General features: G+C 47.1%; 1 protein-coding gene across 1 annotated transcript in view; it reads right to left on the bottom strand.

The window, feature by feature from the left end:
- SFXN4 (sideroflexin 4) overlaps positions 1 to 19,100 on the bottom strand; it is a 73,617-nt gene that overhangs the window by 11,478 nt on the left and 43,039 nt on the right. The window contains exons 6-10 of the mRNA XM_030202624.1: positions 18,566 to 18,591; positions 12,649 to 12,702; positions 12,499 to 12,558; positions 11,638 to 11,706; positions 8,851 to 8,941 (exon numbers count right to left, since the gene is read on the bottom strand). Of these exons, the coding sequence (XP_030058484.1) occupies positions 8,851 to 8,941; positions 11,638 to 11,706; positions 12,499 to 12,558; positions 12,649 to 12,702; positions 18,566 to 18,591 (300 nt within the window). The remainder of the gene's footprint in view (positions 1 to 8,850; positions 8,942 to 11,637; positions 11,707 to 12,498; positions 12,559 to 12,648; positions 12,703 to 18,565; positions 18,592 to 19,100) is intronic.

Here is a 19,100-nt window from a genome sequence, read left to right as displayed (position 1 = left end):
GAGGGATGTAATACCGTATATTACTAAGTCTAACCTTTCATCGTTTGAACATCTAGGGATCGATATTCAAAGCGATTTAACCAGCTCCTTGTACGGAGCTATCCACTGATACTCCGGAGGCACTGGCGCTGCTGAACATCACCACGGACTGCTGAACTGCAAGCCGGCTATTTTATGGGCGGTCCGGGGGGGAGTCAGCAGTTATCAAGTCCCACTATTACTTATAAGGCTCTTCATTCGGGTTCTCCCCCCACCCCTCCCCACCTTGCTAGTCTATCCATATTGTCCTCCTCTCGCTCTTCACTCAGCTTTCAAGTCCCTTCTCGTTATCCATCCGGCACTCAGCCTTCTTTTGCTCCGCCCTCTTCCTGTGGAATTCTCTGGAATGTCTTATCCTCACTTTCGCTGTCTCCTTAAAGCCCTTTTATTTTGGCCTGCAGCCACGGGACCTTTTCCATTATTGGCAAGGTTAGAGATTTCATCTATCACTGGGCTCAGGGTGATCTCAGTCTAGGAGAAACTCCCCTTGAACAGGCTATCAGAGGTGGGGGAGGGAAGAGCTGTGTATCTCACCTCTATAGGGCTCTTTCGATGTTTCGTTCTCTACTCCAGAAGTATACTGCTCGATGGGAACTACATCTTAATTCTGCTTATGCTTCAAAGTACTGGGACAGGGTTTTTTTTTGTATTTGTTTCAGTGCTCAGTAGCTTGTAACGTACTTGAGAACAGTTTAAAAAAAATTTTGCGCTGGTACTATACCTCTGAGCATCTAGTTCAGATCAAGCCTCAACTCTCTGCTCCATGCTGGGGAGCTTGCAGTGAATGGGGGTATCTTTTACCATATATGGTGGACTTGCTCTAGGGTTCAACCTTATTGGACTGCTTTATTTCTCGAATTCGTTGACAGAGAATGTGGTAAAGGTGGTTAGCTTGGCAGGGTTTTAAAAAAAAGGTCTGGACGGCTTCCTAAAGGAAAAGTCCATAGACCATTATTAAATTGACACAGGGAAAATCCACTGCTATTTCTGGGATAAGCAGCATAAAATGTCTTGAACTTTTTCAGGATCTTGCCGGGCTTGATGAACTGGTCTGTCCTAGTGTGGCAATACTTATATAAGCCCCACCCATCTAACGCGATTCATTGTTTACTCCACTTTAAACCATCCGAGATCACTGTGGACTAACATAAACTGGCAATTCATTTCTTCATAGCGACAAAACGAGTTTTGGCCCAGGCTTGGCGACAGCAAGCCTTGCCACCCATGCCTCAAATTCTCTGCAAGCTGGACTTTCTTTTTCAATTGTCTAAACTGACTGCCTTGCGATGGGGGTGCTTAGTTATGTTTTCTAAAATTTGGCAGTGCTACGAAGCCTGGCAATTAGTGCCTTGGATGGATAAACACCGGTTTCCATGTGGGGGGGACGGGGTGGGGAGTATGGGGTTTGTTGTTACTGCTCGGTTTTTGAGATTGGTTAACCAGCAGAACAAGCGCAAAACAAACAAGTAAAATTGAAAAATATAGTTTACACATATAGATGGTAATTCCATCCATGTTTTTGTTTGGTCAACTTACAGCTACACTGGAGACCAAGAATTAAGTTTAATGGTTGATTAAAGTCTTTTCTGATTAAGAACAAAGAAAAGAAGCCCATTTATTCCTTTCAACATTTAACTGACCCCCTCCAACTTTACTATCCATCTGGTCCAGGCTCGGCTGGCACCCAGCAGTTGCCCTTTTCCTTCTCCCCAGTTTCCTACCCCCTCTGCCCCTTTCTGTCTTTCTCTGTCCTGTTTGATTATCGAGTTCCTTTATAATTTATTCTTAGAACTAGCCGTTAAGCCCGTAAAACGGGCACGTATTAGTGCAGACCAATTTGATGGGGCCCCACTCTAGCTCCACCCACCAAGCTCCTTCTGAGCTGCAGGGCCGGCCACCCCTCCCTCCGAGTTCCAGGGCCATCCCCTCCGAGCTCCAGGACCATCCCCCTTCCCTCCGAGGCCCCCTCCCTCCCAGCTCCAAGGCCCCCTCCCTCCCCCCTCCCTCTGTATTGTAAACGTCATGTTACCTCGTTGGGTTACAGCAGCAGGCAACAGCAGTGAAACGCATGTGAGCTGTGCGCTTCAGGAGCCTTCCTTTCTCTCTCTCTCTGCTCTGGTCCCGCCCTCATTTCCTGTTTCCGGGAGGGCGGGACCGCAGCTGAGAGAGGGAAGGGAAGGCCCCTGAAACGCCGAGCAGCTCGCATGCTTTTCACTGCCGCCGCCTGCCGCCATAACCCCGACGATGTAATTTTGATGACGTTACAATTCTGAGGGAGGGGGAGTGGAACTCGACGGGCGGTCGGGGCGGAGTCGCCCCGCCTCTGGACGACGTAACGACGTGTAAACTTCAGAGGGAGGGGGAGTGGAACTCGACGGGTGTTCGGGACGGAGTCGCCCCGCCTCTAGACTGTTGCTCCAAAATTCCAGGAATAACATGTATAGAATGTTTGTACGTTTGGGAAGCTTGCCAGGTGCCCTTGGCCTGGATTGGCCGCTGTCGTGGACAGGATGCTGGGCTCGATGGACCCTTGGTCTTTTCCCAGTGTGGCATTACTTATGTACAATGTTCAGACTCTACTGCGCATTTGCAGACGAGTCAGTCACGTCTCATTTATAAGTTTGATTCTTCACCGCTTTGATTTTATTCTGAAAGCCGGTATATTAAGTACCTCAATAAACAAACTTATGCCGGCTAAGTGCTGATATTTAAGTGCCTAAATTAAGTGGCCATTTTGGGCCGCATAAAAATCAGCATTGCTCATGCGGTTAAGTGCTGAGTAGCCAATACTCAATCCTGGTGCCCAGACACAGCCCTGGCATTGAATCTGGGAATAATCACCTCCAGCTTGAATATCTATCCCCCTAATATTTGCAGGAGCGAGCCGAACACCTGCTGAAGTTGGCTCACTACTGACTCCCAGGTTTCCACTTCCTCGTGTGCTACCTGGTTTCCCACTCTGGAGAAGGCTGGGCCTTTACTGGTCAGATCAGCGAGCACATGCGCACATTGAGCTGGGTGAGGGACAGTCCAAAGGATCTAACCCACGTGCACCCAGTAAAACCCGGAGAACTGGAGTATTTGAAGGTTGTCATGACAGTACATGAGCTCTTGAGACCAGTAAGGTCCCTTGTTTAGGCCAAATTATCGGTACCTTAAAGTTATACTGTAAAAATAAAGAAGCATATGAACGTAAGTGTTGCCATACTGGGACAGACCAAAGGTCCATCAAACCCTGCATCCTGTTTCCAACAGTGGTCAATCCAGGTTACAAGTACCTGGTAAGATCCCAAAACAGTACAATACATTTTATGCTGCTTATCCTAGAAATAAGCAGTGGATTTTCCCCGAGTCCATCTTAATAATGGCTTATGGACTTCTTTTAGTATCAATCAAGATTCAACAGTAAACTCAGGGTTCAACCACTGTACAAATTCAAATGATTTAAAAGGACAAAACAGGGTTAACTTACGTTGTGGCACATGTGTGTGTTACAACGTAAGTTAACCCTGTTTTGTCCTTTTAAATCTTATGGACTTCTTTTTCAGAAAGGTATCCAAACGCTTTTTAAATCCCGCTAATTGCTTTTTTACCACATTCTCTGGCAACAAATTCCAGAGTTTAATTACACATTGAGTGAAGAAATATTTTCGCCAATTTGTTTTAAATTTACTACTTTGTAGCTTCATCACATGCCCCCTAGTCCTAGTATTTTTGGAAAGAGTAAACAAACGATTCACGTCTACCCGTTCCACTCCACTCATTATTTTATAGACCTCTATCATATCCCTCCTCAGCCGCCTTTTCTCCAAGCTGAAGAGCCCTAGCTGTTTTAGCCTTTCCTCATTGGGAAGTCGTCCCATCCCCTTTATCGTTTTTGTCACCCTTCTCTGTAACATTTCTAATTCCACTATATCTTTTTTGAGATGCAGCGACCAGAATTGAACACAATATTCGAGGTGCGGTCACACCATGGAGCAATACAAAGGCATTATAACATCCTCATTTTTGTTTTCAATTCCTTTCCTAATAATACCTAACATTCTATTTGCTTTCTTAGCCGCAGCAGCACACTGAGCAACCGCAGCTGTTCGTGATCTATCTGTATAACAAACAGCATTTTCATCAAAGCTATCTGTGTGTCCATCCATGTGCAGAGGATTCACATCTACTGCTGCTACCTCACTGTAAAATAGAATATCACACCAACTAAAATATGTAAAGCGAATCTGAGTTTCTTCTTATATCCCACCAACATGACATACTTTCCCCTCCCTATTCTCCCAATTAGCAGGGATTCCAGGCTTCATCCGTCATTCCCTCCACAGCTAAGGATCCTCTGGGCTTATCCCAGCCTTTCCCCCTCACTCTCCCCATAGCTAAGGATCCTCAGACTTTTCAACATGAAAAATGCATTACAAAATCTTCAGAAATATCCCAAAATACTTCTTGAATGCGTTTTGAATTTTATTTTTTTAGACTGCAGAATGTGAAAATTGTACAGGAAGGGAAGACTTTTGCAAGACATTGTATTTCATTGCTACTCCCGAGTCTACCTTCTAAGATTTATACCATGACTTCCTGTAGCCATCAGAGTGTTTATTGATGTCCTGAGATTGTCCCATGAGCAGCACTAAAAGCAAAACGGCAGGCCACAGTTGGGACATATGCAGTGCTTTTTTTGTAGAAAAAAAGGTGCCGGTACTCATTATGGGCGGGGTCACCACATATGGCTCCACCCCTATGTTAGCCACACCCACATTAACCACACCCCCTATACCAGCCATGGCACATATAAACAGACATCATTGAAAATATTACAGTTACAGTACTATAGGAGAAAAAAATAACGTGATTTGCTAAGTAGTAGTAGTAGTAGTAGTATACCCAGTGCAAAATAAGACAGCCAATGTAAATTCTCAAATTGGACATATTACAAACACTAAAATGAAAATAAAATGATTTTTTTCTACCTTTGTTGTCTGGTGACTGTTTTTCTTTCCATATTGGTCCCAGTCTGTGATTCTCCTTTCCTTTGTTTTCGCTTAACTCTTCTGTGCCATTTGTCATTTTTGTCTCCTTTTTCTTTGCTTTCTTCAATATTTTTCAGGCTCTCTCTCTGTCCAGATTTAATTCATTCTTACTATCCATTCTTTAATTTCCTTCATCTACCTGTGGCTTTTCATCTTTTCCTCACCCTTGTGCTCCCCATGCCCCTTCCTCTTATTCTCCAGTCTTTCTCTATTCCCCTTTTCCATCCAGCAGCTCTGCTTTCTCTCACCATCCTTCCAGTGTCTCCCCTATTTCTTTCTGCATTCTTCCATCCACCGTCTTCCCTCTTTCTCTCCCCATCCTTCCGTTTTCCCTCTCTCTCTCCCCATCCTTCCATCTGTTTTTCCCTCTCTCTCTCCCCATCCTTCCATCTGTTTTTCCCTCTCTCTTTCCTCATCCTTCCATCTGTTTTTCCCTCTCTCCCCATCCTTCCATCTGTTTTTCCCCTCTCCCCAATCCTTCCATCTGTTTTTCCCTCTCTCTCCCCAATCCTTCCCTCTGTTGTTTTCCCTCTTTCTCTCTCTCCCCAATCCTTCCCTCTGTTGTTTTCCCTCTTTCTCTCTCTCCCCAGTCCTTCCCTCTGTTGTTTTCCCTCTTTCTCTCTCTCCCCAATCCTTCCATCTGTTTTTCCCTCTCTCTCCACATCCTTCCATCTGTTTTTCCCTCTCTCTCCCCATCCTTTCATCTGTTTTCCCCTCTCTCCCCAATCCTTCCCTCTGTTGGTTTCCCTCTTTCTCTCTCTCCCCAATCCTTCCCTGTTGGTTTCCCTCTCCCTGCCAAGTTTCCCGCGAACGGCACGAAGTCGCGACGCACGCGGCACCAGCCCCTATTTCCGGCCGCTGCTGCTTCTCCTGTTGATCAGCAGCGGCCGCTACACAAAGAAAAAGAAGATTTAAAAAAAAAACTTAAAACCTGGCTGAAACGCGGCACCCCGGCACTGTAGACAGCCATTAGGCATTGGCTGTTGCCCCGCAGCCGCTCCTCCTCTTGCCTCTACGTCACTGCCCCTGGAGGAAGACCCCGGAGGAGCGCAGTGACGTAGAGGCAAGAGGAGGAGCGGCTGCGGGGCAACAGCCAATGCCTAATGGCTGTCTACAGTGCCGGGGTGCCGCGTTTCAGCCAGGTTTGAAGTTTTTTTTAAAAATCTTCTTTTTCTTTGTGTAGCGGCCGCTGCTGCTCAACAGGAGAAGCAGCAGCGACCGGAAATGGGGGCTGGCACTGTGTCCGTCACGGGGCGGGGGGAGCAAAAAAAAAAAGGTGCCGGTACGCCGTACCGTTGCGTACCGGCACAAAAAAAGCACTGGACATATGACAAAGAATACGGTTATATCTCTAAGACAACTTAATTTGAAGGTAAGTGCTTTTTGATCTGATAAATATGATAACACTTCAATCCGGTTTTCGCCCTCTACACTCGACAGAAACAGCACTCTCTAAAGTCTGTAATGACCTGTTCCTTGCCAAATCCAGAGGCCACTACTCCATCCTCATCCTCCTCGATCTATCCGCCTCTTTTGACACGGTCAATCATGACTTACTTCTTGCCACACTGTCCTCATTTGGGTTCCAGGGCTCTGTCCTCTCCTGGTTCTCCTCCTATCTCTCCCACTGCACCTTCAAAGTTCACTCTCATGGATCTTCCTCCACCCCCATCCCGCTATCTGTCGGTGTCCCTCAGGGATCTGTCCTTGGACCCCTTCTCTTCTCAATCTACACCTCTTCCCTGGGCTCCCTGATCTCATCTCATGGTTTCCAGTATCATCTCTATGCCGATGACACCCAGCTGTATCTCTCCACACCAGACATCACCGCGGAGACCGAGGCAAAGGTATCAGCCTGCTTATCCGACATTGCTGCCTAGATGTCCAACCGCCACCTGAAACTGAACATGTCCAACACCGAGCTCATCGTCTTCCCACCAAAACCCACTTCTCCTCTTCCTCCACTTTCTATCTCAGTTGATAACACCCTCATCCTCCCCGTCTCATCTGCCTGCAACCTCGGAGTCATCTTTGACTCCTCTCTCTCCTTCTCTGCGCATATCCAGCAGATAGCCAAGACCTGTCGCTTCTTCCTCTTTAACATCAGCAAAATTCGCCCTTTCCTCTCTGAACACACCACCCGAACTCTCGTCCACGCTCTCATTACCTCTCGCCTTGACTACTGCAACTTACTCCTCACCGGCCTCCCACTTAGCCATCTATTCCCCCTTCAATCTGTTCAGAACTCTGCTGCATGTTTTATATTCCGCCAGAACCGATATACTCATATCACCCCTCTCCTCAGGTCACTTCACTGGCTTCCAATCAGATACCGCATTCAATTTAAGCTTCTCCTTCTTACCTACAAATGCACTCAGTCTGCCGCCCCTCACTACCTTTCTACCCTCATCTCCCCTTACATTCCCACCCGAAACCTCCATTCACAGGACAAATCCCTCCACTCAGTACCCTTCTTCACCACCGCCAACTCCAGGCTCCGCTCATTCTGCCTCGCCTCACCCTATGCTTGGAACAACCTTCCTGAGCCCTTAACGCCAAGCCCCCTCCCTGCCCATCTTCAAGTCTTTGCTTAAAGCCCACCTCTTCGATGCTGCGTTCGGCACCTAACTTTTACCGTTCAGTAAATCCAGACTGCCGCAATTTGACTGCCCCTATCGGACTGACTGTTCACTTGTCTTTTAGATTGTAAGCTCCTTGAGCAGGGACTGTCCCTCTATGTTAAATAGTATAGCGCTGCGTAACTCTAGTAGCGCTTTAGAAATGTTAAGTAGTAGTAGTAGTAATATGAATTTGTTGAAGCTCAGTACTTAAAAGAAAATATTTTTAATTGCACTTAAAAAGAAAATAAGTGTAATATATAAATATGCAGGGTTTTAGACCAATGAATGATAAACGAATCATTATTCAGTCACCATATGATGGGCTATTGATCACAGATGGCTGAGTACACAACTACCGAGGTCTTTTCCTCCATTATGAAAATAAGTTGATTTTGGATTCACTCATGTTTTCAAACCACATTGGTGGATGTGCGAGTTTTTTTGGTTTGATTTGCATTTATTCCCAACAAAAAAATTTGTGTGTTTATCTAAATATCTATACATAATACCCATCTGCAAAAAAAGAGAAATAATCCCTTCTGTAATCTGTCTCTAGACAAAAAATAAGAGGTGTGCCTGAATTCCTGGCCCGACATTGATGTACTTCTGCCAGGAGCTGAATCTGAGTGCTGGGCTCCATCGCTGAAGGGACTCAGAGTCCAATGCCAGTGATGTCTGAGAACTTCCTGGCAGAGAAGCTGTGGTGAGTCGCATGGGTGGCAGTGGAAAAGGGCTGTTAAGGGTAGTTTTTTGCTGAAGGCAGCTGTTTCAGAGCCAACATCAGGTCAGACACGAAGCATGGAGGGGGGTCGACCTCACCCAGACACAGAGAGCTACCCTCCGTCCATACTTAAACGGGTGATTCTGCTGGTATCATTTATAAAAAAAACATTAGACCCAACTGGACCGTGCTGATAACCCATTTTCCCCCAGATACCATCACCCTATGCTACCTATCATTCTGTTACTTTCTAATCCAGCTGACGATCTCGGGATACACCCTGAGGTTGTCGGTTTATCAGACTCCTATGTAAAAAGGTATCAAAACGTCTTACTAAAATTTAAGTACGGAACATCTAATACTTAGAGAAAAGTATATCAGTGACTGTGGTTCGCCATACGTTTGTCCATGTGCACATACCCAATCTGTTACTCACTGAAGAGAGGGACTGGTAAGAGTTTCTTGACGAAAGTCTGCAGAGCTGATGTTTTCAGGTTATATCGATTCGCCAGGAACTGCGGAAAGGACTGGAAGAATCATAGAAGAGAGAGAGAGAGGAGATATATAAGGGGAACAGCCAAACCTCAAAAGAGTCCATCTATTGAGTACAAGATTAGCAGAACTACAAAGCCCAGGAAGCACTGGGATAGGAGATCACCTACTTCCCAATGACCAGGGCCTGCCTAACCACTAGAAAGACTAAGTGTCTGCCTAGGGTGGAACTGACATGCTCAAGGCCCACCGGGTCCCTCCTCCTCTCAACTTCTTATTTTGAAAAGGGTGGAACCCAGCAGGCCTTCAAGCGTGTGCAGATGGCTCAAGGCCCCACACCAGCTACAATGCCTTGCTGCATCTGTGCCACCCTGGAAGGGGTAAGGAAGGCAAAGGAAGCTGAGAAACACATGGGGAGGATGTGTGTGTGTGGGAGGGGTAGATGCTGGACACCATGGTTGGGAGTGGAGGCTGACAGAGCAGGGAAGGAGAGAAATGTTGGACTACAGAGACAGTAGACAAAGGGAGATGCTGGATGAGAGTTGGGTGGAGGGAGGGAGGGAAGCACATGAACCAGTCTTGTCAATGATCTCGACATCAGATCTATGTCCAAATAACTACCTCCAGGGCTACCCTGGGAACCAAGGCCTCAGACAGCCATGTAGCCCCAAGTACCCTGGGTGCTGTAATGACTCAGACATCAGGAGTCTCAACACAGCTGTGGCCTACTTGAGCAACTTGCATACCTGGAAGCAACAGGTTAAAATTATACCTTTACTAAACAATATAGAAAAGAACATGGAGTGCAGATACCTTGAATCTAACAACAACTATGTAACACCACAGTGTAGAAATCTTGCCAAAACCTCCATCAGGAGAAGCCCCGTTTAAAATAGGAGGAAAAAGCCTCAACAGGCCTGCAACTGCACTACATCAGTACAATCTCTAATCAGAGGCATTAAAAAACCTCCTATATGGGAATGGAACTTGATATACCGCCTTGTTCAACTACATTCAAAGCGGTTTACATATATTCAGGTACTTATTTTGTACCAGGGGCAATGGAGGGTTAAGTGACTTGCCCAGAGTCACAAGGAGCTGCAGTGGGAATCAAACTCAGTTCCCCAGGATCAAAGTCCACTGCACTAACCACTAGGCTACTCCTCCACTAGCAACATTCCATGTAGAAACCTGCCCTTGCAGATCACCAATGCAGCCGCGCAGGCTTCTGTTTCTGTGAGTCTGACGTCCTGTACGTACGTGCAGGACATCAGACTCACAGAAACAGAAGACTGCGCGGCCGTGTTGCTGATCTGCAAGGGCAGGTTTCTACATGGAATGTTGCTAGTGGAATAGCAACTTTCTATGTAGAATCTCAAATAGGGAAAGGGAAATGGGACTTGATACACCGCCTTTCTAAGGTTTTTGCAACTACATTCAAAGCGGTTTACTTATATTCAGGTATTTATTTTGTACCAGGGGCAATGGAGGGTTAAGTGACTTGCCCAGAGTCACAAGGAGCTGCAGTGGGAATCGAATTCAGTTCCCCAGGATCAGAGTCCACTGCACTGACCACTAGGCTACTCCTCCACTCATTCCACCAATAAGAGCCAACCTCATCAGTGATGTCACAATGGCTTGATTGCCCGATACAGTTCCCCAGGATCAAGTCCACTGCACTAACCACTAGGCTACTCCTCCACTCATTCCACCAATAAGAGCCAACCTCATCAGTGATGTCACAATGGCTTGATTGCCCGATACAGTTCCCCAGGATCAAAGTCCACTGCACTAACCACTAGGCTACTCCTCCACTCATTCCACCAATAAGAGCCAACCTCATCAGTGATGTCACAATGGCTTGATTGCCCGATACAGTTCCCCAGGATCAACGTCCACTGCACTAACCACTAGGCCACTCCTCCACTCATTCCACCAATAAGAGCCAACCTCATCAGTGATGTCACAATGGCTTGATTGCCCGATACTTGGCTCACTTCTGATATTGTGATGTCATAAGGGAAAGGGGGAAAGGGAACTGGGACTTGATATACTGCCTTTCTGAGGTTTTTGCAACTACATTCAAAGCGGTTTACATATATTCAGGTACTTATTTTGTACCAGGGGCAATGGAGGGTTAAGTGACTTGCCCAGAGTCACAAGGAGCTGCAGTGGGAATCGAACCCAGTTCCCCAGGATCAAAGTCCACTGCACTAACCACTAGGCCACTCCTCCACTCATTCCACCAATAAGAGCCAACCTCATCAGTGATGTCACAATGGCTTGATTGCCCGATACTTGGCTCACTTCTGATATTGTGATGTCATAAGGGAAAGGGAAATGGGACTTGATGTACCGCCTTTCTGAAGTTTTTGCAACTACATTCAAAGCGGTTTACATATATTCAGGTACTTATTTTGTACCAGGGGCAATGGAGGGTTAAGTGACTTGCCCAGAGTCACAAGGAGCTGCAGTGGGAATCGAACCCAGTTCCCCAGGATCAAAGTCCACTGCACTAACCACTAGGCTACTCCATGGATGTAGTGCTGTTGTGGCTCACGGAGGCTTTTTCCTCCTAAATTATTCCTTTGCCTTTTCTTATACCCTAACTCTGACTGGTGGATTGATCCTTGTGTGCAATAGCACAGAAGCAGTACACTTTGTAACATGGAAACATTACCTCGATTTACAAACAGGAAAAAGTACAGCATTCTGATGTGGGGTCACTTACCCCTACAAATGCTCCATAAGAGATGGCACCTATGCAAAACACAGCCTGCTTCAGTGGGACATTTTTCTCCTGGGGAGGAAAAAAAACCTGCAGATCAGTACACCACGACTGTCACCAGCCTCTGCCACGCACCGCTCACAGTGACCATCCCCAGTCTCCGGCAAGCCCCGTGACTGTCCCCAGTCTCCGGCACGTACAGTGACTGTCCCCAGTCTCTGGCACGCACCGCTGTGACTGTCCTGAGCCTCCGCCACGCACCGTGACCATCCCGAGCCTATGCCACACACCGTGACCGTCCCAAGCTTCCGCAATGCACCATGACTGCCTTCAGTCTCTACCGCACACCGGCACCGCCTCTAGTGTCCACCGCGCACTGTTACTGTCCCCAGTTTCCGCTGTGCACCGTAACCTTCCCCAGTCTCCGCCATGCACCATGACCGTCCCCAGTCTCTGCCACGTACCACTCACTGTGACCGTCCTGAGCCTCCACCATGCACCGTGACCGTTCCCAGTCTCCACCATTCACCATGACCGTCCCGAGCCTCTGCCACACACCGTGACCGTCTCGAGCTTCCGCCACGCACCGTGCCCGCCCGAGCCTCCACCACGCACCGTGCCCGCCCGAGCCTCCACCACGCACCGTGCCCGCCCGAGCCTCCACCACGCACTGTGACTGCCTTCAGTCTCTGCCGCGCACCATCACCACCTCTAGTGTCCACCGCGCACTGTTACCATCCCCAGTTTCCACCATGCATCGTGACTGCCTCCAGTCGCCACTGCGCCCTGTGATCGTCTCCAGTCTCCACCGCACACATTGGCTAGATCTGAGGCATGCTGCGCAGCACTGAGAGCCTCACTTACCTGAGACATGGAGTTGCCATTTGCTAAATTAAATCCAGCGCTGTAGATATGGAAGAAGAACTGAAGAAAAAGACAGAGAGAAAAAGGAAGTCCCAGAGTGCTTAAATTCTGAACGCTCCATAAACAATCACAGAACACAGAGAGTCTCACCTGCCAAATCAGCGCATGCACCGTCTTTTGATGTGGCAGCAAAGTGGCAACAACCTTGAAAAACAGAGTAAAGCATGAACAGTAAACGCACTTCTGAATGCTGTCAATGTGAACGATACAGAAAAGAAAATGCCACCAAGAGCAAATGTAGACAGTAAGATCGAAATGTGTTAATTACCCCTGCCAGAATTCAGCAACATTTTGCAGCCTTTATTTCCTCCAACAACACAGTAACTGAATAATAATTTATAATGCAATGTACAAAAAAAGGTATTACTAAAAAATGCATAATTCTTATTTTGTGCAGAATTCCTCCACCCGCAGGCTCAACTCTCCCTCCCTCCCTCCTCCAGGTTAGGCTCTTGCTCTCCCTCCTCCCACCCCACATCTCCTCTTCTCCATCTCTCTCCTCCCCTAGGCTAGACCCCTCCCCAGCTCTCTCTGCTCCTCCCCTTCCTCAGCTCCCTTTGAATCCCACTCTACTATCTCTCCTCAGTTCTCTGTCCCCTTCCTTAACTTTGACTCCTCCCCTCTAGGTCCCCACAACCATCCTACCTTCTCTTCTTCATTTCTCTCTCTCTCTCTCTCTCTGTCCTTCTCGTCAGGCCTTGAGGCCTTGTCCTCTTCCCCCCAAAAAATTCTTTCTAATTTTGAGTTGTATTTTTGTGTTGAGGTGGTGGTATATGATATTTCTTTATTTTTTTAATATTTATTTATTAATTTCAAAATAATTCACAAGAAACAATCTTGTACGGAAAGAATAATGTCACCTGTTATAACTCAAATATTTCACAAATAACTAAATTTTCTCAATTGACATATATATCTGAAGTCCACAATAAAGGCAAGACACAATTCAAAGTTATAATACTTAATACCAGGAAAATAGTAGAGGTATACCACCCGTGCTTATAATTCTTACGGAGTAGATACCAAGGGGTTTGCTAACGGTGAGGATACAGCCGAGTCCAAAAAGGTCTGCAAATGTTCACTCTCATAGAAAACATACTTAACAGGTTGCAATTAGAGTGGAGGAGTGGCCTAGTGGTTAGGGTGGTGGACTCTGGTCCTGAGGAACTGAGTTTGATTCCCACTTCAGGCACAGGCAGCTCCTTGTGACCCTGGGCAAGTCACTTAACCCTCCATTGCCCCATGTAAGCCGCATTGAGCCTGCCATGAGTGGGATAGCGCAGGGTACAAATGTAACAAAAATAAAATAAATACTATTGGAGATTCTACATGGAATGTTGCTACTATTTGAGGTTCTGTTGCTACTATTGGAGATTCTACATGGAATGTTGCTACTATTGGAGATTCTACGTGGAATGTTGCTACTATTGGAGATTCTACATGGAATGTTGCTATTCCACTAGCAACATTCCATGTAGAAGGCTGCGCAGGCTTCTGTTTCTGTGAGTCTGACGTCCTGCACATACATACGTGCAGGATGTCAGACTCACAGAAGCAGAAGCCTGCGCGGCCACATTGGTGATCTGCAAGTGCTGACTTCTAGTGGAATAGCAACATTCCATGTAGAATCTCAAATAGTAGCAACAGTGGAGGAGTGGCCTAGTGGTTAGGGTGGTGGACTTTGGTCCTGGGGAACTGAGGAACTGAGTTTGATTCCCAGCACAGGCAAGTCACTTAACCCTCCATTGCCCCATGTAAGCCGCATTGAGCCTGCCATGAGTGGGAAAGCGCAGGGTACAAATGTAACAAAAATAAAATAGATACTATTGGAGATTCTACATGGAATGTTGCTACTATCGGAGATTCTACATGGAATGGTGCTACTATCGGAGATTCTACATGGAATGGTGCTACTATTGGAGATTCTACATGGAATGTTGCTATTCCACTAGCAACATTCCATGTACAAGGCTGGGCAGGCTTCTGTTTCTGTGAGTCTGACGTCCTGCACGTACGTGCAGGACGTCAGACTCACAGAAGCAGAAGCCTGCGCGGCCACATTGGTGATCTGCAAGGGCCGACTTCTACATGGAATGTTGCTAGTGGAATAGCAACATTCCATGTAGAATCTCAAATAGTAGCAACAGTGGAGGAGTGGCCTAGTGGTTAGGGTGGTGGACTTTGGTCCTGGGGAACTGAGGAACTGAGTTTGATTCCCAGCACAGGCAAGTCACTTAACCCTCCATTGCCCCATGTAAGCCGCATTGAGCCTGCCATGAGTGGGATAGCGCAGGGTACAAATGTAACAAAAATAAAATAAATACTATTGGAGATTCTACATGGAATGTTGCTACTATTTGAGGTTCTGTTGCTACTATTGGAGATTCTACGTGGAATGTTGCTACTATTGGAGATTCTACATGGAATGTTGCTATTCCACTAGCAACATTCCATGTAGAAGGCTGCGCAGGCTTCTGTTTCTGTGAGTCTGACGTCCTGCACATACATACGTGCAGGATGTCAGACTCACAGAAGCAGAAGCCTGCGCGGCCACATTGGTGATCTGCAAGTGCTGACTTCTAGTGGAATAGCAACATTCCATGTAGAATCTCAAATAGTAGCAACAGTGGAGGAGTGGCCTAGTGGTTAGGGTGGTGGACTTTGGTCCTGGGGAAGTGAGGAACTGAGTTTGATTCCCAGCACAGGCAAGTCACTTAACCCTCCATTGCCCATGTAAGCCGCATTGAGCCTGCCATGAGTGGGAAAGCGCAGGGTACAAATGTAACAAAAATAAAATAGATACTACTGGAGATTCTACATGGAATGTTGCTACTATTGGAGATTCTACATGAAATGTTGCTATTCCACTAGCAACATTCCATGTAGAAAGCTGCGCAGGCTTCTGTTTCTGTGAGTCTGACGTCCTGCACGTACGTATGTGCAGGAAGTCAGACTCACAGAAGCAGAAGCCTGCTTGGCCACATTGGTGATCTGCAAGGGCCGACTTCTAGTGGAATAGCAACATTCCATGTAGAATCTCAAATAGTAGCAACAGTGGAGGAGTGGCCTAGTGGTTAGGGTGGTGGACTTTGGTCCTGAGGAACTGAGTTCGATTCCCACTTCAGGCACAGGCAGCTCCTTGTGACTCTGGGCAAGTCACTTAACCCTCCATTGCCCCATGTAAGCCGCATTGAGCCTGCCATGAGTGGGAAAGCGCAGGGTACAAATGTAACAAAAATAAAATAGATACTATTGGAGATTCTACATGGAATGTTGCTACTATCGGAGATTCTACATGGAATGTTGCTACTATCGGAGGTTCTACATGGAATGTTGCTACTATTGGAGATTCTACATGGAATGTTGCTATTCCACTAGCAACATTCCATGTAGAAGGCTGCGCAGGCTTCTGTTTCTGTGAGTCTGACAGGACGTCAGACTCACAGAAGCAGAAGCCTGCGCGGCCACATTGGTTATCTGCAAGGGTCGACTTCTACATGGAATGTTGCTAGTGGAATAGCAACATTCCATGTAGAATCTCAAATAGTAGCAACAGTGGAGGAGTGGCCTAGTGGTTAGGGTGGTGGACTTTGGTCCTGGGGAACTGAGGAACTGAGTTTGATTCCCAGCACAGGCAAGTCACTTAACCCTCCATTGCCCCATGTAAGCCGCATTGAGCCTGCCATGAGTGGGATAGCGCAGGGTACAAATGTAACAAAAATAAAATAAATACTATTGGAGATTCTACATGGAATGTTGCTACTATTTGAGGTTCTGTTGCTACTATTGGAGATTCTACATGGAATGTTGCTACTATTGGAGATTCTACGTGGAATGTTGCTACTATTGGAGATTCTACATGGAATGTTGCTATTCCACTAGCAACATTCCATGTAGAAGGCTGCGCAGGCTTCTGTTTCTGTGAGTCTGACGTCCTGCACATACATACGTGCAGGATGTCAGACTCACAGAAGCAGAAGCCTGCACGGCCACATTGGTGATCTGCAAGTGCTGACTTCTAGTGGAATAGCAACATTCCATGTAGAATCTCAAATAGTAGCAACAGTGGAGGAGTGGCCTAGTGGTTAGGGTGGTGGACTTTGGTCCTGGGGAAGTGAGGAACTGAGTTTGATTCCCAGCACAGGCAAGTCACTTAACCCTCCATTGCCCCATGTAAGCCGCATTGAGCCTGCCATGAGTGGGAAAGCGCAGGGTACAAATGTAACAAAAATAAAATAGATACTACTGGAGATTCTACATGGAATGTTGCTACTATTGGAGATTCTACATGAAATGTTGCTATTCCACTAGCAACATTCCATGTAGAAAGCTGCGCAGGCTTCTGTTTCTGTGAGTCTGACGTCCTGCACGTACGTATGTGCAGGAAGTCAGACTCACAGAAGCAGAAGCCTGCTTGGCCACATTGGTGATCTGCAAGGGCCGACTTCTAGTGGAATAGCAACATTCCATGTAGAATCTCAAATAGTAGCAACAGTGGAGGAGTGGCCTAGTGGTTAGGGTGGTGGACTTTGGTCCTGAGGAACTGAGTTCGATTCCCACTTCAGGCACAGGCAGCTCCTTGTGACTCTGGGCAAGTCACTTAACCCTCCATTGCCCCATGTAAGCCGCATTGAGCCTGCCATGAGTGGGAAAGCGCAGGGTACAAATGTAACAAAAATAAAATAGATACTATTGGAGATTCTACATGGAATGTTGCTACTATCGGAGATTCTACATGGAATGTTGCTACTATCGGAGGTTCTACATGGAATGTTGCTACTATTGGAGATTCTACATGGAATGTTGCTATTCCACTAGCAACATTCCATGTAGAAGGCTGCGCAGGCTTCTGTTTCTGTGAGTCTGACAGGACGTCAGACTCACAGAAGCAGAAGCCTGCGCGGCCACATTGGTTATCTGCAAGGGTCGACTTCTACATGGAATGTTGCTAGTGGAATAGCAACATTCCATGTAGAATCTCAAATAGTAGCAACAGTGGAGGAGTGGCCTAGTGGTTAGGGTGGTGGACTTTGGTCCTGGGGAACTGAGGAACTGAGTTTGATTCCCAGCACAGGCAAGTCACTTAACCCTCCATTGCCCCATGTAAGCCGCATTGAGCCTGCCATGAGTGGGATAGCGCAGGGTACAAATGTAAGAAAAAAAAAAGTGCCTGGTAGTGGCTTCTTCGGGCCAGGAGCATCCCAAGTTGCTCCCATCCCTGCTGGCTTGCTTTGTGAAAATGGTGGCCCAGACTGTCGTGGGAGGTCGTGGCTGCCATTTTGGAATGGAGAATGGCATGAGCAGGAGAAACATCCTGCTTACAACATTCCCAATTCAAAAATGGCAGATGCAACCTTCAACAGGGGCAGAAGCAACTCAGGATGCTCCTGCCCGGAAGAGGCCACTAGACCACCAGGGCTTTTAAAAGGTAGGGGAGGCAGTGACGTAGCAACAGGTGGGCCTGGGTGGATCAGGGCCCACCCACTTAGGGCTCAGGCCCACCCAACAGTAGCAAGCTCTACCAGCTGAAGACTTCCCCCTGATGGTAATGAAAACGCTACTCTCCACGATACTGGCACCTGCTCATGCTCAGTTTTCAGCGCATGCCTGCTGCAGACTGCCAAGGTGGAAAGAAGCGTTTTCCTGTCAGCTGAGATGTCTTTTGGTGGTGGTAGGGGAGAACATTTGGTGCCCACCCACTTCTTGCCTAGGTCCACCCAAAATCTGTTGTCTGGCTACACCCCTGAGGGGAGGAGAAAATAGCTGGTGGCTGTCCCAGGGAAGAAACAGGTTTTCTGTTGGGGGGGGCGAGGCTGGCTTGGGAGGAGGACAGGCTTGGGGTGGTGGCAGGGAAGTGGGGGTGGAGCCATGTGGGTTTCAGTTTCCACCAAATACACATAGGCATTTTCGGCCAAAACCCAAACCCAGATTTCGGGTACCGAAACCAAAATGTGGTCAGCTTCTAACGAAAAGCAGGATATGAATACACAGTATTATTTTTACTCACCACTGGAGTTGCTACAGGCAATAAAGCTGAAATTAAAAAAAAAACAACAACACAAATTGGAGACATTTTCCTGCTTCCAATACTCTAAAGTCAACAATGTCAGTACCGATAATTTATAGAGCATGCTACCATGACCAGCACCGTAGACGAAGATTCACTCTGTCCCTGTCCCATAGACCTGACAAGACAAGCTGGCCCTCGGGAAGAAGAAGTGAGTAACTCACTGGCTGGCAGGGTGGTTCACAACTATGCTCTAACCTCTGCATCACCTCCCCAGCCAGATGAGGTTTCTACTCCGAAGCATCCTAAACTAACAGATACATGTGTAGGATCAGGTGCAAACACTCCTGTAAAACGTGTGCAATCAGAGACTACCCTCAACAGCCAGTGATCAGAGCTCTCCGCACTGCTAATCATGGTTCACGCTCCTGCATCCAGACCGAGGCTGAAGGAGAAATTAGGTCTTACCTGATCATTTTCTTTCCATTAGTCCTTCCCACTATTCCAGAACCTGTGGGATAGTTGGGTCCATCAA

Source organism: Microcaecilia unicolor, chromosome 5 (genome assembly GCF_901765095.1).
Source record: "Microcaecilia unicolor chromosome 5, aMicUni1.1, whole genome shotgun sequence".
In the NCBI taxonomy this organism is placed as follows: domain Eukaryota; kingdom Metazoa; phylum Chordata; class Amphibia; order Gymnophiona; family Siphonopidae; genus Microcaecilia; species Microcaecilia unicolor.
Note: the sequence above shows the minus strand (reverse complement) of the source record. Positions and strands in the feature narration are given on the sequence as shown.